Source organism: Scylla paramamosain, chromosome 31, assembly GCF_035594125.1.
Source record: "Scylla paramamosain isolate STU-SP2022 chromosome 31, ASM3559412v1, whole genome shotgun sequence".
In the NCBI taxonomy this organism is placed as follows: Eukaryota; Metazoa; Arthropoda; class Malacostraca; order Decapoda; family Portunidae; genus Scylla; species Scylla paramamosain.
Genome location: NC_087181.1, coordinates 12,729,000 through 12,755,836, shown reverse-complemented (window position 1 = coordinate 12,755,836; position 26,837 = coordinate 12,729,000). Strand labels below are relative to the sequence as shown.

The 26,837-nt window shown below is 39.2% G+C and overlaps 3 protein-coding genes across 4 annotated transcripts in view; 2 read left to right on the top strand and 1 right to left on the bottom strand.

Annotated features, from left to right (window-relative positions):
• Positions 1-671: 671 nt before the first annotated feature.
• Positions 672-7,947, top strand: LOC135088679 (GTP-binding protein Rit1-like). The gene is made up of 6 exons (XM_063983616.1): positions 672-911; positions 1,868-1,924; positions 2,218-2,291; positions 2,661-2,849; positions 3,018-3,250; positions 3,790-7,947. The coding sequence occupies exons 1-6, from the start codon at positions 821-823 to the stop codon at positions 3,809-3,811; spliced, it is 666 nt and encodes a 221-aa protein (XP_063839686.1). The 5' UTR covers positions 672-820; the 3' UTR covers positions 3,812-7,947.
• Positions 7,948-10,727: 2,780 nt separating this feature from the next.
• On the bottom strand, positions 10,728-18,429 carry LOC135088678 (lipid droplet-regulating VLDL assembly factor AUP1-like). The gene is made up of 8 exons (XM_063983615.1): positions 18,259-18,429; positions 17,239-17,376; positions 16,847-16,997; positions 16,431-16,612; positions 15,936-16,097; positions 15,705-15,825; positions 15,453-15,591; positions 10,728-15,209 (listed from the first exon to the last, which is right to left on the bottom strand). The coding sequence occupies exons 1-8, from the start codon at positions 18,294-18,296 to the stop codon at positions 14,827-14,829; spliced, it is 1,314 nt and encodes a 437-aa protein (XP_063839685.1). The 5' UTR covers positions 18,297-18,429; the 3' UTR covers positions 10,728-14,826.
• Positions 18,430-18,775: 346 nt separating this feature from the next.
• Positions 18,776-26,837, top strand: part of LOC135088677 (TBC1 domain family member 14-like) — a 48,549-nt gene continuing 40,487 nt past the window's right edge. For both annotated transcript variants that reach the window (XR_010261074.1, XM_063983614.1), the window contains exon 1: positions 18,776-20,331. Coding sequence is in view for 1 of the 2 variants with exons in the window: in XM_063983614.1 (XP_063839684.1) it covers positions 18,917-20,331 (1,415 nt within the window). In the remaining variant the exon portion in view is untranslated. The remainder of the gene's footprint in view (positions 20,332-26,837) is intronic.

The following is a 26,837-nucleotide window of genomic DNA, read 5'->3' as shown; positions in this document are numbered from 1 at the left end:
ACACACACACACCTATTTTATTATTCCCCACACCCATCAGATCCCTGCTCTGTGTGGTTTAGGAAAGTAGCTTGTGTTGTTTACCCAAGCAACTGCCGCGGAGACGATACCTTCAGTTCTACCTGTTGCCACAGCTCCGCGGAGACTGACTGACAGTGTGACAGTGACTGTTAACACGGGTCACTCCGGTTCTGTATTTATATATATATATATATATATATATATATATATATATATATATATATATATATATATATATATATATATATATATATATATATATATATATATATGAGAGAGAGAGAGAGAGAGAGAGAGAGAGAGAGAGAGAGAGAGAAAGTGGGGGGCAGGGTAAGTCTACTGTAGTATCCTCGGAAATACCTAAGTACAAACACATTTTTTTTTTCACGGAAATGTGTTACACTAATAAAATATAGCTCATAATTCATCAGTTCCAGTATGAAGTGCATCTGAGTACTATGTTCCCCGCGTATTTGGCTCTCAGACAACTACGTAGGATGCACGTAACAAAGTATTATAACTGAAAGGGAGAGAAAGAAAAAAAGATGGACTGAACCTTACACAGTGTACAATAATAAGTAATAAAAAAATCACATTATGTGTCATAAAAAAAAAAAAAAAAAAAAAAAACAGCCATGTAGAGCCGATGCCGAAACCCGCCCTGAGCCAAAGTGCCAGGCGCGGATCAAGATTATCAGCAGAGGGCTGGCAGTGGCACTCCAGGCACCCACTCTACCCCGCCCGGGCCTCGCCAGTACCACAGTTTGCTGCAGGAGGAGGATGAGTTGAGTCATGAGTCATGGCCTCAGCCCACCACCACCAGCACACCCGCAATGGCATTAAAGTGTTCAGGATCGTGGTGCTGGGAGAAGGTGGGGTGGGCAAGTCAGGTGAGTGGGAGGGAGTGGGCCAGGGGGTATGAGTGCAGGGAGTGGGGTGAGTGAATGAGAGGAGTGTAGTTAAGCGAGGAGGGGATAGTTAAGTGAGGCGAAGTAACGAGGGAATGGTGATCACCCTCTGTGGTTCAAGATCTTTATAAGGATAGAATTATAGTTGGAAGCCCCCTTCACCACTGCCTTGCCTGGAAATGTTGTAATTGTTATTGTCTTGGATGTACTGTAAGGGAGTGAAGTCTCCAGTGGCTCATGCCTGTGTACAGCTTTTGGTAAATCTTATGACTAGCGTTTTGATGTATCCTGTTGCCGCCCCTCTCCAGGACAAGCAAGCATGGGGATCTGATGGGAAAGCGGGGTTTTAGGGTGGGGGAAGCCATATCATGCCAAATTTTGACATTCATGAAAAAGTCTCTGGATGGGACCATATTTTGAAAAATGTGGAAACGTAACCATAACAGGGACACTTTAAGGACACGAATCTAACCTAGCAACCCAACCTAACTGAGGGGTTTTGCCTCCCCTGGAACCCTCTTAATAAAAACATTAAACTAACCTAACTTTGAATGGGTTTCACTCCCCCGCTGGAACCCTCCTTAAGGACACTAACCTAACTAGGTGGCTTTAGCCCCCTCTGCCCCCCCCCCCATTCCGGACTCCCACTTAAGGACACTAACTTAACTTAAAGGGGGAACTTTGCCACCCTTGGATCCTGCCTCCCCTTCAAGGACACTAACCTAACATGGCCTAACCTAGCTGGGATGGGGGATTTAGCCCCATGTCACCTGTCATTATCGTGAGTGCTATCGTGTCATTATCACCACAAGCAGTGGCGGCCCAAAACTGAATTATGAAAATTACACCACAGCTGGTTTATGAATAATTTGATAGTAATTTGATAGTTACTTCTTATTTACTTCTTGTTACTTCACATTAATTTGGTTCATTTTCAGCTCTCACCCTACAGTTTGTGAGCCACAACTTCCTGGAGTACCACGATCCAACCATTGGTGAGTGTTCATCACCATAACATGACTTCAAAGGAACTATGACTTGTAAAGTTCTTATTTATACTTATGCATATGATACCAATATGTGTATATACTAAATGTTGTACTTCATGTCTCTCCATTGCTTTCTTCTCACATATATTGCTATATTATTTTGTTAATATTATACTAATGGCAATACAGTGAGATTTGCTGAAATTAACAAAAACATGAGATAATTCTGCACTGTTTTATGCTCAGGATTATGCGGAATAATATAACTTCAGAGATACTTACATTACTCATGACTTCAGAGGATGCATACCAGCGGCAGGCTGTCATTGATGGAGAGCCCGCACTGCTGGACATTCTGGACACTGCTGGGCAGGTGAGTGTGCAAATATACAAGTATAGGTACCTGTCGTAGTCAATGTTGAAATCTCTTCTATGTACATCAGGCTGAAGTCTCAGTCTTTTTATATTGTTAAGTGTAGGATTGTTAATTTACAGACTTTCAAATTAAGAATTTCTCAAGTTATGAATAGATTGATCATGTTCTTTGTCTTTAGTTATGTAGAATTCACATCTATGAATTAAATTTTTTTTGCAAAATGTACCAGAAATATAAAAAGAATAATTTGATGTAAAGAAATTAACATTTGAATTATTAATTAAGTTTTTAAGAAACATACCTCATTTAAAAATTAAGATTCTCTTGTTATAAAATTAGACATTAGCAAAATCCCTTCCCTGCCAGATTGAATTCACTGCTATGCGTGACCAGTACATGAGATGTGGCGAAGGTTTCTTGATCTGCTACTCCCTCACTGACCGCCGCAGCTTTGAGGAAGTGGCTGGTTACAAAAAATTAATCACCAAAGTGCGTGCTGCAGATTCTATTCCTATTGTTCTAGTGGGAAACAAGGTTGACTTAGATGATCGGAAGGTAAGTTACTTAAAATCTTTTCATTCTTTTAATGACATTAAGTATTTTATAAGAATCATTGCACTTACCTCACTCCAAGGATGTAGTAAATTGTCAGTATATAAACCATTGGCAAAACCTGACGACTTACAAGTATAGCACCAGTAAAGAGTAACCGGCAATGCACAGGTCACCACAGAGGAAGGGCAGGCTCTGGCACAAGCAATGGGATGCCCATTTTTCGAAACTTCAGCAGCTCTTCGCCATTTTGTTGACGATGCCTTCCATATGCTGGTGAGAGAAATACGAAAGAAACAGAAGGAGGCAGCTGGAGGGGCGACATCTGAGAGAAGCAAGCCCCTCTCCCGATGGGCAAGATTTAAGAACCTATTTTTGTGGATATTCCGCCGGCCTCGCTACAAGTAAGAGTTCTGTGGAGTATTAGTAGTAGATAGCAGTTGTTGGGACCCAAGGTGGAAATCTTTCATGTTATGTAAGAATTCCTTGAGATAAGGAAGTTGACAAACACACACTCACACTTCCAGTGGGTCAAGTTACTATGGAAATCACAATACACATTATCTTCAAATTAAGCTCTATTAGTATTAACATGAAAAGCTATTCCATAGGGTTATGCCTGATAGTAACGTTGCCCCTTTATGCAGTTTTTCTTAGTATGCAATGAATAATTATTTATGTAATTCTTTTTAGTATTATGCTTTTTGAGATGTAGTCATGACAGTCTGCATTAAGGTATGCATCACTTGTAAAGGTGTAGATCCAGCCAAGTTTTGTTGTGTGGATTAGCCTACAAATTGTTATAGAACTGTTACATATATATATATATATATATATATATATATATATATATATATATATATATAACTCATTATGAATTATTCACAAACATCTATGGAGATTTTTGGTATGATGGACCAAGATGGTAATGATTTTATTGCAGGATGGTGTCTTGCACTGGGTGAGTAGATTGCAAGACACTCTGTTCTGAAGTGAATCTCAGCACAAAACTTGAAAAAATGTGGATGAATTTTAAGAGAATTCTTCATTTTACTAAATGTGTATCTAAGGATTATTTCATTGTATTGTAGGGAAAAAAACATACAAAACTGTGCTTTACTTGGTGTGTCAGGAACCCTTATGATAAATACTTAAAATCTGTATAGCAGCTTGTCTCTGCACGCTTACTTACTGCTGTCAGGCTTATGACCTGATGAGGTAACATTCTGTGTAGGACTTTAACATCAACTCTGTTCAGTTTGGCTTATGAATAAGAATTTTTACAACTTTCAGATGAAGGCCTTACAATAATGATAACAATTGCAGAGTACTGCCAGTACTGTATGATAATATACTATAAGGATATAGCTTTGGGTGGCATGAGCTTTTAAAAAGTGAGTTTGCTATACACCGTATAACGGAAGTAGCATTAGAATAATTACGAACAAATGATTGCACACACTAGTTCCTTTATTCCCTTTTTGAAAACTGAATGCCACAATCTAATCCATAAGTAATAAAGAACAAGGAACATCTCAGTGGATTTCCACACAAAATTATGAAAGAAATCAGTGTGTATTCAAGTGACTGCTACTTGAATTAAATAAACAGAAAGCATTGAACATGGAGCAAAAGCATTGAAAATAACATACATTCCATATCTCATTACTAATGACTGTAAATGAACCAGACTCACTGTACATATTCCATTGTTCAAAAAATGTGTGACCACCATGGAGTGTTATGAAAGTAAATGCTTTTTGGCTATTAAATAAGAAACACACACGCATATTACTTGCAGATAACAAGCTTTAACCATCTTTATATTGTAAACTTTAAGATTGCAGCTTTAATACATTTGAAGATGTATTCTCTGCTAACAAAGTTAAAACAGTTTCCTCTATAGAATTATATATCTGAAATTCACTATCAGTATTCAACAGACTTCAGAGCTCGTAAAGGTACTTCATTCTTTGTTGTTGTTTGTTGTCTTTGTAATTCAGAAAAATATGCACTCTAAGCTATCTGAAATTTTGTGTATTAACATGTAATTATTACAGTTTTAAGGTATCCAGATTTGTAAATCTTGTACTGTGAATATTTCCTAGTATTTCCTCCCATTAGTCACTAGTGCTCTGAGTTAGCAGTGTTTCAGGTGCATTACATCTGCTCTGATCTGTTGGTATTTTAGTCAGTGGTTTTGTTACTTCCTTGTGATTGCAATGGAAATCAGTGACACCAGTGTACACACTTGCTGTTATGCAAAAAATATGTTTGATGCAAGTGGATGTGTTTAGATTTAATTGATTTATCAAAATAAGCTTGATAATGATGATGTGCTTTAGAGGGCCTCATGCATTTATCATATGAACTTGTGATATTGTTACTATGCGATAAATGACTTACCCATTTACTTATAACTGTGTAATTTGTTGATGAATATAAAACAAAGGACCTTTTCTCTGGCATGCATGGGACTGAAGGGCATGAAAAGTTAAAAAATATCTACTCTTCTGTTTTTATCATTATGGTTCCAACAGTAAAAAAAAAATAATGACAATGTATCCATCTGTATGCCAGGCTGAGATCCCCGTAGAGGAAGGTAGCCCTAACACAGGTTTTTTCACAGTTGAGCCCCATAATATTATCCACTTATTTTACCTTGTACTCTAGTAAGATTGATGAGCAAAAATTATGTATTAGTAAAGAGTGTGTAATGTTGAATTGTTTGTGTGTTGTAGTGAATGAGACAAAATCCTGGATGGCTGAGCTTGCTGGATGCATTATTCTCTCTGTCTTTTCATAATCATCATAATTTTTCTTCATATTTATAGTGGTAAAGCATTTGTCTTTTTATCCTTATCTTTATCCAATGTGTAAATATTTCACATTATAAATGTACATTACTAAAAAGATATTTATAAAGCTTTTATGCTGCTAACCTTATTTATGAAAAGTTTATTGAATTTTTTTATCAATTAGAGATATAGTTGTATATTACACTCAAGTCTGTAGCATCTTAAATATCAAGACTTGCCTTTAACATTTGGCATTATCAGCTTAGTTTCCTGTCTCCAGAATCCTTCTCTAAACCTTGACATTATGAGCAGCTCTTGTTTATTAATACATTTTAGGATAGCAATCATGGTATTTCACACAAGTTAAATGGAGAAAAAAATTCATGTATCTTTTATGAATAGGTACAGTCACAGTCAGAAGTTGCTTATTGTGTCACACTCACTTCCAAATTTTTAGCATATTCCTGCAACTTAAAGTACTCTTATCTGTTGAAAACCAATCACTTGTAACATTTTGTGAGATTTCCAGCAGAAGAGAGAGATTGAGGAAGAATGCAAAACATGATGGAAATGAGTGCAGGTTACTCAGTACTTGAATTGGCTCACAGAATACTTTAGTTTTGCTCCCCCAAACCCCCCCCCCTCTCTCTCTCTCTCTCTCTCTCTCTCTCTCTCTCTCTCTCTCTCTCTCTCTCTCTCTCTCTCTCTCTCTCTCTCTCTCTCTCTCTCTCTCTCTCTCTCTCTCTCTCTCTCTCTCTCTCTCTCTCTCTCTCCCCCCCCAAGCTCATTGACATTCCTTATCTCACATTCCCCCTGACGTTCATTTTCACACACATGGTGAGTCAGCTTGCTATAGTTCATGTCAGGTGCAGTGTTGTGTGTATCAGCATTCTACAGCTCTCACTGTGAGCTTTATACAACGAGCTACAAATTCTGCCATTTCATCCTTGTCACATTATATATTTCCTTCTACTGTCTCACTTTATTCTTGCTGCATGCAGTGCCTGATGCAAAATGTCATATAATTGTTTTTCATTTATCCTGTTCCATAAAGGTATAGTTTCAGGTATGCTATTAGGAAAGTAGTGGTGTAACTTCTTTTTATATTTCCCTTCCTCTGTGGGACAAAGTTTGTGAAATAGCCACATTCACAAATAAAAAAAAAGTGTTGCATGTTGAAACATTTTTCTCAGATAGAATTAAAGAAAATATTGCAAGACACAAAACATTTCTGCTTTGATCCACATGACTGTCAAACCTGCAAGTATACATTGTGTAGCCTTGTGTGTGCTCCATGTATGGTGTTGTATCCAGCTGTAATTATATTATTTTGGACAGATTTTGAACATGCCTGTTAAGTCCCATGTTGTCAAGGGAGTGGCACTGCATTTATAACATGTACCCAGGTAATGTGCCTGCCTGGCTCTGAGATCTGGCTGTGCTGGCAACCAGAGTGTGATGCTCTTGCTCAATGGTAGTCCCACCCCATAGAAAACTGCACAAGAAAATGGAGCCGGCAAGTCTAGGATAAGTAGAATTTTGACAATGCAGTCAGATTTCTTAAATTTTTACCTGAAAGTACCTATTCACAGGTAAGTCAGGTGCATGTTATACAGGAAAAGCTTGCCAGTGCATCCCATTATGTACATGATGCAGTGTGTATTGCTCCCAGTCTAATTTTGTTCTGAGTGTTCTGAAAAGTGGGATGCCAGATAAATGGTCCCTACATATAAATATACATGGTGATATTGGTGCTGTGTGTTGACCAAAATATGTAGTGTGTAGTTGTGCGTGCTGGCCACATGTGTTCTTGTGAGACATCTATCATTTTTCCTGAGAAATTTAGTATATTTTTAGCTTTGTCATGCTAGATTTATGATTTAGCAGCACCACAAATAAATAGGAGAGGAACTTTTCAGTTGCTACAAAATACATCTTCACATTTAGAATTTTAATATATACTATTGGATTTTACTTCATACCTTCATCCTATTTATTACTTGATGCACTAGCATTACAATGAAGGTGTTGCACCTTATGCTTACTTAAATATCTCCACATTTCTAGATATGTATTTCCACATCTCATTATATGTCATTTAGATACTGAAAACTGCTTTGTCATATCATTCATCTTTCATTTTCAGTATTAACACTTGAATGAATGATGTGTTCTTGTTTTGTTTTTTGAAATACATGAGTTATTTTCCATGTAAAGGGATTAAAGCAAATTATTTTTTGTATTACTACCCAGTTTATGTGACAATGATTGCTTTTTTTGGGAAATATATTGACATTTTCTCAGATTTTTTTCATCCCCATGAATTGCAGATTAAGTTCTTACCACATTTCTCAGCAAGAGCCCTAGTAAAATAAATAGTTGTACAAGCAACATAAATTATTAAAATACAAGAATATACAAGAATGTACAACCTTTGGTAGTAAGTAGTGGGCTCACAACTGAGGGGTCTGTGGTCTGAATCCCTGGCTGAGTGGAGACAATTTCAGCTTGACTTATTTCATGCTTTAATGGTTCTCCTGGCAGAGAATAAGTACAGGACGTAAATCAAAGAGGTTTGACCTGGCAACTCAGCAACTCTATCAAGACACCCTGAGCCTGTGTGGTGAAGTACATGGCTTAATACCCTGCCAGCCATTAAGGAAAGCCACTTTCAATGGCAATGATGGTGGTGGTGATGATCTGAGGTGATACATGACCTCACATCTATACCAGTCTATCCCTCAGTGACATAACCAGTCATTCCTCAATAGTAAGATACTTTTCATAAATAAATCATAAGATGTCACACTATTTAAATTATCAATTTGCACTAATCTCAAGCTTTTGTAAAACTGGTATCTGCTTTCTGTCTTGACATGATGAATGCATATCTTACTTATAATAAAATTTCATATTAGTTATTAAAATTCAGTGCTCTTATTATCATTAAGTATATTCTGCAGTATATATAAATTTAATCATAATTAATGAGATTGAATATGCCATAAACACTACAATCAGTTAAGTGTAAATAAAAGTAACAGTATGGTAAAAAAAAAATCCCATAAAATCATAACAAAGCCTACAAACATGGCAGAAGCGTAAATGAAAATTATGTAGTATTAGCTTCAGTTTCTAATTAAAAAAAAATGTAGTCTATAGGACAAGACCAGTCTTGTTAGTTAAGAGAAGTGGTTTGATATTTTTAGGGTACGTTACAAAAACAAGAAATAATATTCCACATAAAAAAAAATGTAGTATAGCCTGTATACGTACCACAAAAAGGGCAAATAAATCTGAGAAATACATGAAAAAAATTTAATGCAAGTGTTAGCATCAAGAAGTTGAATTATGATGTAAGTATTGTATTATGATCCACTAAGTGTGAAAGAAAACATACAACAGTATCAAAAATTGGTGACCTGCTATCACACTCTGCATCACAAAACAACACATGCCCAACACAGTTGCTGAGACATGGCTGGACTCAGTAGGAAGGCAACTGCCAGCCCTGTGTGTGACTGACTGATCATGGAGTTGAAGGATAAATGTAATGCTGTGGAAACACAACTATGATTGGGAACTGAAGGAATTCATAGCATGGGTCACAACCATTGGTGCATCACTAGAGAAGGAAGGAAAGATGAATCAGGCAAGATGATCTTGATGTTACAGATGACTTGTGATCACTCCCAAGCCAGATCTTTATAACAGAATACTCAGGTCACAATACTATTATCATTACAAAGTTAAACCTGGCTCACTTTGACAGAAGTATATTTTCTGCTAAGGTTCAGTAATTGTTATATACAGCATTACCATCACTATTATTGCTATGAAACAAACTTGTAGGTCATAATGTGAAGGTTAAGTTGGAAAAATAAATCAATAAACCAAGACAATAAGGATACAATAATATAAGGAAATAATCATACCTACCAGAAAAATATGATTACATCCAACTTTGCAAGACAAGTATGTGCTTTAAGTTCACTTCACAAGGTGCACATTCTGCATGATAAATGAAAGATTTTGATTATGGATGAGTGATGACAGCACTGCCGGTATTGTGTTGTCACTTACCTTTATTCATAAAAATAAATGCAACAGTCCCATTTTCATGTTTTACCTTAAAGGTAGTACATGCCCAGTGAATGCTGTGTGTGTAAATCAACTTGTCATAGATGTGATAAAACTATAACTTCCAAGTCTTCTTCAGCTCTGTAAAAGCATTAAAACTAAAGCATTACATGTCACTCACAAACAAAATTACATAAGAAAGTAATATGTAAATAAAAAAACATACACCAATTCTAAGAAAAACATCAATTTGGTATTACAAGCATGACTCAAATTCTGTAAAACTTGAAATACATAATATTCACTGACAACTTCCATTCTGTCTTTTAGAAGCTATGAAGTGATCTGCTATCCTCTTAACCCTTAAAATTTGGGTGGCTTCTTGAAGCATAGCAAATCAGTCTATTCTAACTTAAAATCATACGAAACTATATGTTTTTTAGAAAGACAATTTTACTAGATGCAACACACATCTCACTGATTTTAAGAGAGCATCCATGAAATTTAATAAAACTATGTAATCTCAGCTTAAATAAGAGTACAAGACAGCCACTGGATACAGAGGGTTAAAACAACTTATATGTTGAAATCCAATCCCTGAATACTCCACCCAAGTCAGTACACAAGATTGCCTGATGATGAAAAGGAGAGGAAACTTCTATTCACCTTAACTGATGCCTGTCTCTTAGAACTTCACTAATGTCAAAGACAATTAACTGTCTCCATTTCCTTCTGGCCATATAGCTCATGCCTCCATACACTTCTTCCCTCTGTTTTCAGTATTCCAGCATTTTATATTATCTTTTTTTATAGGATGTTTTCTTCTCACATTCATAGTATTTATCTTACTGACATAGATGCCTCCTCTCCCTCTCTCTCTCACACACATACATACACACACACACACACACACCTTACTTATCTGAAAACAGTGCCATTTCTGATTATTTTTTCTCAAGAAAGTACATCACTCCATCCATATGATAGAAATGAACGCTGGCCATGAAATTTTTAGCTTTAATGTTCTGTATTTGGGTTTACATTCAACATGGACGACTTATGCCCAGCAACCATAACTTTTCATTATAACAGTACTATGTGTTTACAGTGCTAACATGTGTTACAGGAAGGTACTAAAGTATGCTGCAAATAGTAAAAATTAGTGTTTTGATCAAGTAACAGGTTTTTAGGTTCAACATTCAACAAAAGTGGCAAACACCTCCTTAGGAATAAATTTTCACTGTCCTTTATATAAACATACCAGTCCTTTTCTATGAATGGGAAAGATCTACCACACAATGGCAAGGACATAGTCTCCCTTGCCCCTGTACCATTTGGAACTCTTTTAAAGACAATGATGAGGAATTACTGGAAATACTTCTTACTTGCTGCAGATTTCAAACAGACTTGCATCTTTTTAGACTAATAAACTAGGATCAGAATTGTCATACATCTGTTTTGTTCTAGAGAAAGAAAACTACTGAAATGTTACGCAAGACACTATGCATCAGTACTGTTTAAATTTAAACTGTATAAAATCTGAAAAGGAAACTGTTTTTCTTCTATGGTGGATCTAAAGGAAATCTGGGAAGACATCTAATATCACAATCACACAAGATATACATACAAGTGTTGTAACTCTATGTACTGTACTTTCGTTTAGAAATGACAACACACATGATGCTGAGAGTGAGCAGCCATCCATTTCACAGGCCACCAATGCTGGAGACTTGCTATGTAGTGCAAAACTTAATCATGATGAATTATTATGTTATGAGAATCCCGAAGATACCAAAGTGAACTCAGTAACAGATCTTAATGACTTACTATACAGTTATGTACATTACACATGCAAATTTTAAGTGTAGTACATGTATAGGTACCTTTGAAGTCATAAGCATTTATAAAAAAGATGTATATGGAAAGGATGCTATTGTACTGTCCATCAAAAATCTGACATGAGAGAATCACCAAACACCAGCACACATTGGGTGACTAATGACAGTGAAGCTATACCATAAGACTCCCAGATGAAATGTGTCAAGGTGGATTCACACGGGCAGTTTTGTACCGACACAGCAAGACGACATGCCAGCAAGTTCTATTTGGGTCACTGGGGATCATTCATGTCATCCATATCTGGTGGATGCTGGACCAGTGGTTCCAATCCTAACCATCCTGCATGTCTATTTCTCTCATTGCTGGCTCCAGAACAACTTGTCAGTGTTTCAAGACCTGTTATTACAGAGGTTGGCAGTAGTGATGCTCCCTATGAAGTACTGTAGGATGTTAAAGACGTGAAAATGGAAAAAGAGGCAAAGTGAGAATTAGAACATAAGCACATGTTCTCAAACCAAATTCTGTGGCTCTTGAGTTATATTACTAAGTAATATTAAACTCCAGAAGGTGAATGCAAGGAAAGGTAAAACTGTGTACTTGCACAAGACAATGAGTCAACAAACTCTTATTAAGTCTTAGGTGTCAAACTTATGGCACAAACAGTGTCACTCCAGCTTAGAGTTTACTGGATCAGAGGGCTTCAGTCCCAACCACTCTCCTCAGGCATGCATTCACTTGCCACAGCTGGATGCTGATCAGTAACTGAGATGACACATATCCATAACACAGACAACCACCTCAAGAAGCATATTGGAACAACTGTAACCACAATACCAGATAACATGGATTTATGTTGTGATTATCATGATTACTTTATCCAGTAGAGGCTGTAGCTGGGTACAACACTTGTCTAGATATGATTCAAGAGCAGTGGGATCCAAAGATAAGATTATTTAAGGGACATGACAAGATACTGCACAGTGAGACAATAGTCTGGCACTGTACAAGTATTTCTTTTCCTTCCAATAGAGTTCTGAATATTGTTCATACTGTAAATTCATTACCACACAAAAAAGATGTAGTAAAATAACAGTGAATTTATAACATGTACCACTACTTTTAATAGAGTTCACTTGATCCTATAATACCTCTTATTTACTTGTAATTTGTACTCAATGTTACTTAGAATAAATCACTCATGACCACACAATTACTGCTTACTCTAAATAAGTAATGAAAAGTACTGTAATATCACACTAGCTAGGACACCATGAGAGTGAGGAGTATTGTGCAGCATGAACACTGGAGCACCTTGTCATTGTGGCTGGAGTGAGTGAGCACAGCTGTGGTTGTGGTTGTAGAAAACTGCTGGTGTGAACACACATTGAAGGTGTCACTATATAATGATCTGAACCCCACCTCTGCATACCCAGGGAAAGTGAAATCTCCATAAATACTACCAGGTACTGTTACAATATTACACACGTCCCACTTAGGCTGACAAGTTGACATCTTCTGGTCATCATCACTATACATGCTTCATTGTTATGTGTGTCATTACTGTCACTTCAGTAACTTATTTCAAAAGGTAAGTTAAGAGGCTGTACATGACAATTACCTAGATTAGACTGGCTAAAAAAGATAAGCTGTGACAGTAATTACATGTAAAACAATCAATACATGTATAACAATCAAATTCATCATTTTACTTACCATAAAACAAAAAAAGCAAAAGTTTCATCCACCCATGTGAGATGAGTGTAATTCTGTAAAGCTACCTATTATACTAACTATGCTTAACAAGATAGGCAAAATACATATGCACAATATTTTGCACAATCACAATTGGCACAATGGGCCCAGTCATTGTGCACCTGTGGGTCACTGCCGTACTCAGGTAGGCTATGGCATCAACATCTTGTTTCACCAAGTACAGCTTTAAAAAAAAATCAACAAAAAATCATGTAATGGGCATCTTCCCCAGAAGTGTTCAAAGCCTATCTTAGAATGTGTGTTTCCCTGGAACATTATCCAAAGTCTGCCTTGCATTATACTACTGAATCACTTCAAGGAATACCATCAATGATACATGGTACTGCTGTAGTTATCAACAAACAAAAGTGAGTTTATTTCAATACTTCATGATATTGCTTTTCAAATACATTGTAGGACTTGTCTTATAATAGCATTTGAGGATTATTAATCAAACAAAGTGAACACACAATGGCAATACATTCAAGCTAGATATTATAATAATAATAACAATAATAATAATAATAATAATAATAATAATAATAATAATAATAATAATAATAAAAAAAATAATAATAACAATACTCATAATCATAATAATAGTAATCAGAATAATAATAATAATAATAATAATAATAATAATAATAATAATAATAATAATAATAATAACAACAGAGTAATCCCCACTCCCTGCACTGTGTGAAGAAAGACTCCAGATCCAAGAAAACAGGAATCATGCTAAGCTGAGTATAAGGAAAATACCTCAAATTGTCATATTCTTATAAATACCAGTTTCCTTCTGGCAATGACTGCAGCCTGGCAAAGCAACTTACTCAATGTTAACAAGCAAGTAACAGGTCAGGAAACACAAGACCAGTGCTGCAGCATGGGGTAGCAGCAGGACTGACAGGGAACAGGTTAATGCAGACACAGTAATCTTGTAATACTTCACACAAATTATTTATATACTTAAAAATCTGAAAGAAAACCATTTAAGAGAAGAAAGGCAACAGGTGCATAATGCAAACATGCATTGTTTAAGTATTCATGTTTGAAATTAAAGTGAAGGAAATAAAAAGGAAAAATCAACCTGATTTTTACAGTTTTCATCCAACACTAAAATACAGCTGCCAACTTCACCTTCAATGGTCTCAACCAATGCAAAATAGCCTTCCATTTATTTTGATTGATATTTATTCATAGAAAGGAAGGAAATTGTAAGGAAAACTGTACCTTCAGAATCTTTAACCTTCAACAGCCATTCAGTAATTTGTTGAGCTGATCATAAACTTTCTCCAAAATATTCTGTAAGAATTACTGAACAGTCCCCAAGAAGAGCCAATGGTATGCAACAAAATGTGATCCATTTACTGCCCTTAACTTGATAATTTCCTTTATAAACAAAGAAATCTACTGTACAGCCACCAAGCTCTGACTAAGAGCTCCTATAAGTGATAATGTTATCTAACACAAACTCCACACAATGGAGAGAATAATTATTGCAAAAACTGTCAGCAATTGTAGCCTGGCACTGTGAGGCCATGTTTCTCAATATATCTTCTCCTTGCATTTTCTATCAGCTGTGCTTTTCTAGTTTCAAAGGAAGTCATTCTCTCCGATGCAGACTTACCAAAGGACTTTGCTGCTGTACTCATTGACACTGCTGAATGCAATCTTCGATCTGATGCTTCCCCTCTGTCAACAGTACTTTTTACCTCAGCAGAGGCTGAGGGTAGGGGGGTAGCAGTGGGTGAGGAAGACCTCAAATCAGATGACTGGGGACTTACTCTGGCAGGATCCACCCTTGAGGGGGCTGGTTGGGGCTCAGGTACTGGCTCTGGCACATTACCCTCCAGGAAGTTTGTGATTGTCAAGTCAACATTCTGAGTGTGGACTGCAAGGCAAGACACTATATTGATTACCCTTTCTCTAAACACTGACTTCCTTTTAATAAACAGTATGAAGCTGATTTCCTTGTTACATTATCTGTTCATATAGGAAATGCTTAAACTAACAAAAATATATAAATATATTAAACAAAATATGCAGAAGTTATAGATGTTATAAAAGATAGACATTGTAAGACACTGAGGTTAAACAACATTTTAATATGTATACACAAGCTGAGGTGACTCACCTAAATCCCTCTTGATCCGGTCAAGGGAGATGTGAGGGAGAACCTCCTGCACTTGCTGGGCCATGCGGTGCACCTGAGGGCTCAGCATGGGATTGGAGGCAGCAGCCGCCTCCCGGGCCAACCGCTTCATGTACTCCACCTAATGGAAAGATTGTAGACAAATGTAACAGCTTACTGTGTGAATGACAACATAACTAATTTTGCAGTGACAGCTCTCTACACTAAAGACACAACAACTCTATCAATCCATACCTTATCTGCCACAGTGTGATTACTGGTGTGGAGTTGAAGGGCAGATGCTGTAGCTGCCTGGACACGGACACCAAATTCCTCTGCACTCTCACTTTCCTTGCGACTCATTTTTCCGACATATCTGACACAAATCAAGAAAATGGTAAAGCATTTAATACAAAATGACTGGTGTATCAGTATATAAATAAAATTCACCAAAATTAAAAATGTGATTCTACACTAACAACTTACTTGATGGTGAACAAAGTCACTGGTGAAAACAGCATGAAGCACAGATCAGCAGCCCAGGAAGCTCCCAGCACAGATGGGGCCACAGGCAGGATGGGAAGGCGCCGCACTCGAATACCGGCCACCAGCACTGACCCATTCAATTCCAGGGCCCAAGATCCATATCTATGAAATGTGAACAGAGAAAATCAAATTTTTGTGAATAGAGAAAGTCAAAATTTTAAGTGCCAAGTTACTACAGGAGACTTGTCATCCTTCAGAATATATCCACAGTTTTCATAAGAGTGCTTTGGCTACACACTTTTCAATTTACAATCAGAAGCAGCAGTTCCTCATAAATTTCTTTATATATGCTTCAGAGAACAGTTAGTAAGAAATCATCAAAGTGCTGTACATTTTTCTTCCTTCTGAATATATCACAATTTACATATGGCAATATTTTGTGCTAGTTTCTATTTTATAAAGAGAAAAAATCCTTGTAAATATTGCTGTACACACTTCATGAGAGCAAGCTTGCCGCTGGTGGTGGCACCCTCAGGATGAAGCAGCAGGGGAGGGTTGTTTGGGTTTGAGAGGTAATTTCGAGCATTGGCTCTGAGAATCTCCCTGCCTTGAGTCACTCCCAGGTCCTGGTAGCAGAGCAGGGATGACAGTGCTCCAGGCAGGTCATACACACTTGGCTGCCACACAAGAACACATCACTTTTTACATGATTTGTCACAGATGTATATTTAGTCAGGTTCTCATGGGTGTTTTTCCTTGTTAAACTATCACTGAACTTATGAAACATCTCTGAAAATCTTGAAGACTTTCATGACAGATTAAAAGTACTCAAGATAAAGAGCTAAAACATTTGGGAAAAGGACCTAGGATTTAAGAGTTCCTCATCACCACATATGTGTGAATTAACTTACAGTCACACAAGGAAGAACGATGGAGACTGCAAGGTGATCAAATGGTGTGATGTGGTTAGTGCCAATGACGCGACAGGTATCATCTCTATTTTTTCGACATTCTTCCCGGACCACCAAGCCCATCACAGAGTAGAGGACACGCAGCACAACACTAGAACGTTAAATGTCTCACATTCTGTCCTTCCCGAAAGTCCTTCAAGTTTGTTTTTCATCTTGTCAAATTGCTTCTTTTAAAAGCTAAGAAGGATCATATAAATTTTGAATAAATCAGACAATAAATTTTGATATCTTAATACACAAATATTCTGAAGATACATCTACTTTTGCTAATCACAATCTGAGGTCAATTATATCCATACACATGATTCCCTATAAGAACAAGATTGACTTACCTTCTTACTACTGTATTATGGGGCAGAACTGCAGCTGCCAAAAATAGCTGCAGAGATATAAATAGTCGTATGATGAAGATGACAATGCCCAGCGGTGTGTAGAGCAGCAGGAAGAAGAGGCTGGGACCACTCGGAAACCTAGCAAACAAAGAGGTTCTATATCAACTGATCACTAACAAAATGTTAGGGTGTTACAGAAATAGCCTTAGCCTATACATTTCCAGACAATGACTGTTTATTTCTTGGCAAAATAAGATGCCTTTTCAAATCGTGATCTACACAGTGAAGGTATCAGCAGATCCTCCCACCCACCCTAAAAACCCCATTTTTCCACATTTGCTTGTCCTGGAAAGAGGCAGCAACAGAATACATCAGGAGTCACCACTGGTAAGATTTGCCTATCTGACTGTCACCTCACTAGTAAAACTGGAATATTAAGAGCTAATTTTGTCTAGCCCCTCTTATTTGAGGTGATGCAACAATGCTGCAGTGATCTTGAACATGCTAGTGTCCAGACAGAGAAAGAGTAAAAACACTAACCTCGCTCAACTGCCAAAATGCTAAGAGTAACAAGATTTACACAAAGAAACTGCAAAGGCTTTAGTATCTGGGGGCTGCAACTTGCCAAAAGTAATATAAAACATTTCAAGGAAAGCTACAAAATACAAAATGGAAACCACCACATTTGCAAGCAGTTACCGTGACATAACCAATTCCACGCAGACCCATCCGCTGCCTCACCGGCCTGTCGGAAGCAAGGCAGGACAGCTGTGACAACCAACAGGTAGGAGGGCAGCAGGTAATAAGCCACACCTTACCACTGTACCCATAGCCAAAACACCACAAAACTCATCATCTTCCACACAGACAATCAACACAAGTCCAGGCCAGGCACCAATCCCCACACGCAAGAACCAGTGGAACAAGTGATACGGTAAATAAGTCATAAGGTTTCCGTGTGTAGACAACTGGAACCCATTTATTCCTCTGGCTTTAACACATACGAGATGAATACTTTACCTGCTGTTGGTGTAGAGGGCCTCGATCGGTATGGTCATGGTGGGGGCAGTAGGGGTATCCTCTGGGCTGCAGGACACATCTAATAGAGGCAGGAGTGACGGCCACTGCAGGCTGTAAACACTAACACACACACACACCCTCGGGTTCCTCTCCTTGCCTTAGTCCGGGTTACATTCAAGAGAACGCAGTCTTCTTTCTCCTCTCTCTTCCTCAATTCTAACTGATTTCTCCGTATGACTATAGCTAAAACATACAAAATATAAAGTTTTTATATATTAATGCACTATCTTTATGCTATATTCATGAAAAAAGGATAGATAAGAATGTCTATTAATACCTCGGGGCTGTACCATCACAACATTTTTAGACGGCGATTAATAAATATAATACAAGGAGTCGATCTGTGTGCATAGAAAAACATGTATGGTTAAGATAGTTCATTTATTTCAGTGGTATTTTCTTGATAGAAATACGTCAGAAATGTGGTGGAGGGTGTTTACATGAGTGCCAGGGGTCTCCAACTTCCCAATTACAGTCAGTGCACCACAACAAGATGGTCTGTGAGTGTGTGTGCTCAGGCCATCTCGCGAATTTCTTACACTGACGCCTCTAGGGGTCGCCCCATGTCTTGTGGGGAGGTGTGCGAGTTTGTAAAGCAATGAACGATATAACTGAAAGCGACCACCAGCCTAGAGAGAGTACAGTAGACAGAAGCGACCCAGCGGATGGCCACCTCAAGGATTCCTGCACTAGCCGCTGTGGTCTTGCTAAGGTGACGCTGAGAATACCATTTAAACCCGAAACTTTTAAGGCCCAGTCATTACTCGCAAGGTTCCACAGCTCAAGGAAATCTGACAGTGGTATTAAGAGCGAATTCAAGGCGAGTAGTGGTGGTGGTGGAGCGTCTGGGTTGGGATTCGGGCGGGGATGGAGACGTCCTAAAACTGGAAACTCCTTTGAGGGACCCCCGAGTGTTGTGACAGAGCCAGAAAACACATCAACGAGTCTTCCAGATGATCTCAATCAGAACACTAATGTGGTTACGAACGAGGGAGACGCCGTAGTGTGTGACAATGGTGTTAATAGCGCTAGTGACGAGCTGGGCACAGGTATTACAAGGAGCTTCTCGCAGGAGGTGGCTGGGGGACAGGGGGAGGCTGAGGGGCTGTTTGGCACCTGGCCCGGCCGTCCAAGAAAACTCAAAATCCTAAGGAAAAGATTGCTAACCTCAGGGGCAGGTAGTAGAATAAATCCTGATCATGTGCCTGCTGCTAAGACAAGTGAGAGTGCAGAGAATAAAGAAACTACCTGTCTACTGCCCCCCACGATGGACACCCAGACATGGGACGACCCAGCTGCCAAATGGAAGACCAAGGCAGACCTGGAAGACGGCACTGCCCTTGTGATGAACTCGAAGTCAGCTGAAGTGCCAAGCCATAACGTTTCCCTTGATGCTCTGCTAGAATCTCTCCCTCTGATCTACAACCCCGCCACAAAGCAACTATGCCTTGGGACCCTGAAGAAGAAAAATGAACCCTCAGTCAATGGTATGTCAAGTAAAACCACAGTTGACGATTATGATCATGACATCCATCCAGAAAAACTAAAATTAGGGTGTAGTGAAAATTGCTCAGAATTAAGGAAGGAAAATGAAGAATCTCAAGAGGAGTTTATCCCCAATCACTCTGAGCTGGGGGAGGCACCGACATTACCCAAGCCCCTGGAGATAATCCAAGAAGTTGAGGAGAGTGGAGAAACAGTGAAGCTTATTGATAAAGGCAGCAGCCCACAGTCTGGCAATGTGAGTGGAAGCTCGTCGTTGGAGAGAGGAAATTATGAGAGCATTAAGAACACCTTGCAGAGGATTGGAACCAGTAACTCTCTCTCCATCACTGACGCTAGTTCCTTCTCAAGTCTCTCCAGCCTGAACACCGAGTTCTCTGCCTATTCAGCCTCCGACAGCGCTGTGTGTCTAGGCTCCCACCAGTCAGACACAGGCTCTCTTAGGGACTTCGTTCTCACTGATAATGACGGCAAGAGCAAAAAGAGAGGAATTGCTGATTTTCTAACTAGGTGAGTATATGTGAATACTTGATATTTTTATTTATTTATTTATTTATTTACTAACTGCTGTTCTTTTATTATTTTTTGAGGAAATTTCAGTTAACAGTTCAATAGTCGTCTCTCGAAAAGAAATCGTGCCATTTTATGTGATCTTTTAGCTTTATGTAACTCGTCATGGTGATCTTCGCCTTCTGAATCACCTTCGTGTTTATATTTTTGTTCTTATTGTTCCTGTTCTTCTGTTTGTTATTGTTAATTTTGTTTCTACTCTACTTTTCTTCTGTTTCTTATTGTTCATTTTCTTTCTACTCCTTACTTTTCTTCTTTTGTTTCTTATTGTTCATTTTCTTTCTATTTCGTTCTTTTTTTCTTCTTCTTCTTCTTCTTCTTCTTCTTCTTCTTCTTCTTCTTCTTTCGTTTTTTCCCAACTTCATTTCAGCTTCCTAATCTTCCTTTTATTAATTCGTGCCCGTAATTTCATCTCGCCCCAACAAGCTACACGGAAAACAGTTTCATCCCTTAGCATTGCAACAGTGTCTTGTCAATGCAGGACCACGTCATCCTCATTTTATTGACTTATTTGCGCCGTAAGGGGAAAGAAGTTATGCTGACGAAAGAGAGAGAGAGAGAGAGAGAATTCCTTTCCCTCAACAATTGTGCCCTTGAATTAAACAATAACTGATTTCAAAAGTAAGATATTAACTCTTAAAAAGCCTCAATATGCCGCCATGGCAGCGGCCCGGCCTCTGACAGCTGCTGTGCAGGAGATTTCAGCAGCGTCAGATTATCCTTTCCTTGCCTCACGCTTGCCTCCCTCCCCCTTCCTCCTGCCCCCTACCTCCCTTCCTTCCTGCCCTCCTAACTCCTCTCCTCTTTTCCTGCCCTCCTGCCTCCTTACCTATCTCCTTTCCTCCTGCCTCCCTGCCTCCCTGCCCCCTACTTCTCTAATCCCAGCCTCCCTGCTGCTCTACCCCCCCCTTCCCTCCCTGCCTCCTTGTCTCCCATCCTCCCTGCCTCCCTGCCTCCTTGATTAGGATGGGTATAGGATTGCTGAATCTGTCTCCACCCCCACACCCCGTCCTGCGTTGCATTGCTGCCCGTGAAACCCTAGCTGGCATGGGTCATCGTAAACCAGAGAGAGAGAGAGAGAGAGAGAGAGAGAGAGAGAGAGAGAGAGAGAGAGGGGGAGGGGGGGAGGTGAGGGAGGGGGAAGGGCGGGGCGTCCACTCTTCTTGCCCATCCTGTCAACAGCCCAACTTAGGTCACTTCCTACAAGATATACTACGCATTTCTAAACTCTTTTCTTACTGCGTTCTTTTCCTATCTGACTTAGTATGGCGTTGTTATTCAATCAAATGCTATTCTTTTATAGTTGGTTATTTAATGTGGTAGGTTTCTCTCTCTCTCTCTCTCTCTCTCTCTCCTCTCTCTCTCTCTCTCTCTCTCTCTCTCTCTCTCTCTCTCTCTCTCTCTCTCTCTCTCATTGTTTAAAGGTTCACATCTTTCATAAAGGGATAAATATAGAAATTATTATTGTTATTAATATTATTATTGTTATTACTACTACTACTACTACTACTACTACTACGACTACTACTACGACTACTACTACTACTACCGCTACTACTATTACTACTACTACTACTACTACTACTACTACTACTACTACTACTACTACTACTACTACTACTACTACTCTTACTTATTGGTACACTTTATATTATCTTAATATTATATGTTATTTAGACTTTTCTATCTTCCTCTCTCACAAGGCCATTACGATAATAAGATATGATGTGACCGGCTATGACGCAGTGCTGAGAGAGAGAGAGAGAGAGAGAGAGAGAGAGAGAGAGAGAGAGAGAGAGAGAGAGAGAGAGTCATCCTGAGCGTGCATGAGGGATGGGTTGAAAGTGAGGACATAAGGCTGACATAACTTGTTTACTCTCTTCTCTCTCTTTCTCCTCTCCCTCTGACTTCGTTGTGCCTCATAAACAGTCTCTCTCTCTCTCTCTCTCTCTCTCTCTCTCTCTCTCTCTCTCTCTCTCTCTCTCTCTCTCTCTCTCTCTCTCTCTCTCTGCTTGGAATTACGTGATTATCGACCGGCTGAGTTTTCGCAAAATTACGTGACTTTTTTTTTTTCTTCGTCTTGCTACCCCACTTTCCCAGTAGGTTAATTCTCTCTCTCTCTCTCTCTCTCTCTCTCTCTCTCTCTCTCTCTCTCTCTCTCTCTCTCTCTCTCTCTCTCTCTCTCTGCCATAATCCTCCCGCATAACCCTAATTCCATTTAGCTAACCTAGATAAGACACCTCACACACACACACACACACACACACACACACACACACACACACACACACACACACACACACACACACACACACACATGCGCGCACTAAACTTAACCACAATCATATCGCCGTGTGTGTGTGTGTGTGTGTGTGTACAACATGCCGGAGGAGCAGATGCGTGACTAGGCTAAGCTTCGTGAAATTTTCTCAGACACGAATGAATGATTGGTTTGTTTTATTGAAGGAAGTGGAGGAGGAGAGGGAGGAAGGGGTAAAGTTAAGTAGGTGAAGGTTAAAGACTCAAGGGTGGTGCAGGTGTGGGTGGTTTGGGTGGGGGTGGTGTAGTTAAGTGTTTCAAGAGGGGCTGTTGATATGGAATGTTTCATAATGTGTTGCCTGTTCGTGTACTCTGTGATGGGTGCGCCTCTGCATACCTGCCTCACCCCGCATTCCTTTCTCACCTTGGTTTGGGGGATTCAGCAAGTTTGTTTCTGTCTCCTGTGTCGTTTGGTCATGCCTCAGTGTTATCTTCGCTGTATCTCTGTTTTTTCTGTCTCTGTCTATCTTTCTCGACGTGTTTCTTTGTTGTCTTTTTTTTTTCTTTTTTTTTTTGTGTGTGTTGTGTGTGTTTCTATCAATTTGTTTCTGTCTCTCTCTCTCTCTCTCTCTCTCTCTCTCTCTCTCTCTCTCTCTCTCTCTCTCTCTCTCTCTCTCTCTCTCTCTCTCTCTCCGTGGCAAACTGTGTGTGAGTGAATGAGTAATTGCTGCAGCTATTAACACCTTTTTTGAATCCCTTAAGGAGCAATTTCAGGCTTACACTCTTGACTGGAAGGCTAAACAGTGACCCAGCCGCCTCTGAACCTGCTCCCGCCACGCCCCTCCCACTGGAACCTTGCTGCAGTGTATCAAATAAAAGACCGTATTCAGAAACGCTTTTGATCTTTCACCACGAATCTTTTCAAAGGCCACGTAGATGATTGGCCAGGTTCTCATGAGCGTTTCTTCTGTTAATAGTGTAGATATCTTGTTAGTCTCACAAGAACACACAGGGTACAAAAATGCACTATGAATAAAGGAAAGATATGTCAGCATTGCGTCATGGGAAATTTTTGTACTATATCTCTCCTTTCTTGATTGGAAGTGTATTTGATCCCATATTCGGAACAAAAAATGTCTGTTTAGTACACTTAATCGCTCTTCCTTTAATTGAAAAGAGACATTGGATATTCTCTCGCCTAATTAGTAGAGTGTTAGATTCCCCCTTTTTCGATATAAAATGACCATAAAATATCAAAACCACTCCTCTTATTATAAAGGCGCTGGATACTTGATATATTCTGAGAATAGTGTAAGATCTTTGATTAATATAGAACACCTTTCGAAAGACGGACGTTAGAACTCAGAAAATGGGAAAATAGTTTGTTCTTCATTATACAGAACACTTAATGAAAAAATAACAAAGGCTAAATATATGTGAAAATATTCTTTGCTTTATTACGTAGAACACCTTATGAAAGGCGAACACAAGGGCTGAAAATATGGAAAAATACAGCCTTTCTTTCATTATATAGAATCCCTAACCTAACCAAACCTAACCTAACCAAACCTAATCTAACCTTATCAAACTTAACCAAACCTAACCAAACTTAACCTAACCAAACCTAACCTAACCTAACCAAACCAAACCTAACCAAACTTAACCTAACATAACCAAACCTAACCTAACCTAACCAAACCAAACCAAACTTAACCTAACCTAACCTAACCTAACCAAACCAAACCAAACCAAACCAAACCAAACCAAACCAAGCTTAACCTAATCTAACCAAACCTAACCTAACCAAACCAAACCAAACCTAATCTAACCTAACCAAACCTAACCTAACCTAATCTAACCTAACCAAACCTAACCTAACCTAACCTAACCAAACCAAACCTAACCTAACCTAACCTAACCTAACCTAACCAAACCAAACCAAACCTAATCTAACCTAACCAAGCCTAACCTAACCTAACCTAACCTAACCTAACCTAACCTAACCTAACTTAACTTAACCAAACCTAACTTAACCTAACGAAACGAAACCTAAACAAGGGCAGAATATTGAACAAAAAGTCTGTTTAGTGTCATCGCTCGGAGAAAGAATAGAAGAATGATTTGTGTTAGAAGGATGATTCACTTGTTTTTAATTTGTATGGCATGACTGTGTTGTCTCCTGGCTTGTAATCATAACATGGTGTGCTATGTGCGTGTGTTCTCTTTCTCCTCCTCCTCCTCCTCCTCTTCTTCTTCTTCTTCTTCTTCTTCTTCTTCTTCTTCTTCTTCTTCTTCTTCTTCCTTTTTTTCTATTTCTTCTTCGTGTTGTTGTTGTTGTTGTTGTTGTTGTTGTTGTTGTTGTTGTTGTTCTTTTTCCTCCTCCTCCTCCTCCTTCTCTTCGTAAGTAGTTCCCAAACAGCTTTGCAAGGACCTAAAATTCTATTGCTGTTTGGTTATCCTTTGCAATCCTCCTCCTCCTCCTCCTCCTTCTCATCCCTGACATGGTGACCATTAGCATCATTATTATAGTCATACATGGATATCCTCCTCCTCCTCCTCCTCCTCCTCCTCCTCCTCCTCCTCCTCCTCCTCCTCCTCCTCCTCCCCCTCCTCCTCCTGCTTCGAGAAGAGAGAGTTTTTGTGCTCATAAAAGGAGAGTCGCAAATAGCTGACACAGACGCCCACACACACACACACACACACACACACACACACACACACACACACACACACACACACACACACACACACACACACACACACACACACACACACACACACACACACACACACACACACACTTGGGAAGGGAAACACAAAGGAAAACATAGCATTAAAAAAAGAAAATCAGAAAGAAAGAAAGCAGCGAGGTATGAGACAAAGAAATGGTTAGACTAAGATACCCCTTCCCTTCTCCCACTCCTCCTCCTTCCTCTCCTTTCCCCTTTGACTCATGAGCAAAGGAAGAGGGGTGACCTTTCCCAAAAATGACCCCACATCATTCCTCTATAGAAGATAAGAGTTACTTAGCCTTTCTGAGCATCCTGGAACCGCGACGAAAGGGTTCAAGGGCTGAGGGCGTCTGAATAGGTTGAATAGGTTCTTGTGGTCTTGAAGTATGTTGGGATGTAAGGAAGGGTCATTAGTTCGATGCTGACGGAGTACGTAAGAAAATAAGGAAAACTGCAGCAAGCCTTCAGGCATACACGTGGCAGTCCCTGTATGAAACGTGCCTACCTTTCTAGTTCATTAAAAAGAAAAGGAAACGAAATTACGAATAGATAAATGGAATAAAATCATAATGACAATAGATAACACATAAAAATAAGTAAATAAATAAAAACGTAAGGGAAGCAGCAAGAAGCCATCAGGCCTACACATGGCAGTCCCTGTATGAAACACGCCTACCTTTCCACTTCAACGAAAACAAAAATACGAATAGACAAATACGTCAAATAAATTCAAAATAACAATAGACATAAGATTGAAGTAACACCGCAGTACCTGGTTCAAATCCTACAGTTCCAAGGCCTATTAGAGAGCCTAGGCGTAATGGGACTGCCCTTGACCCTACCTGTTGTATATTCTTCAGGTACACAAGGGCGGTGGAAAGGTTTTAGCTGCAGGGGAAGTGTGTGTCGGAGAGGAGAAGGGGGAGGGGACAGGAAGTGGTGGGAACGACTGACGGGAAGTGACTAGGAAAGATTCGTCAGGATGTAGGATGAGGATACCAAGGGAGTCCTGTGTTTCTCCTCGTGTTAGGTTCGTGTCTTTCTCTCCTCTCGTTGCCTCTCTTATCCTGCGTGTCCTCTCTCTCTCTCTCTCTCTCTCTCTCTCTCTCTCTCTCTCTCTCTCTCTCTCTCTCTCTCTCTCTCTCTCTCTCTCTCTCTCTTCTAAGCTTACTTTTGTGTGTGTGTGTGTGCGTATGTGTGTGCTTTTCTATTTTTCTCTTTCCTTCGTCTCCATTTTTGTGTGTGTATCCTTCTATCCTTCTACCTTGCTTTGTCTTTTCTTTTTTAGTCTTATTTTTCTTCCTGTTTTCTCTTACCTTCATTTTTCATTATTTCCCTTCTATGTTACGTCACAGCATCACAGCAGGATCCTACAGCGCAGGGTAACATCACGAGAAAGCGCTGCCCCTTCCACCACAAAAACTACTGTAAGAATCGAACCGGTGACCTTCGGAC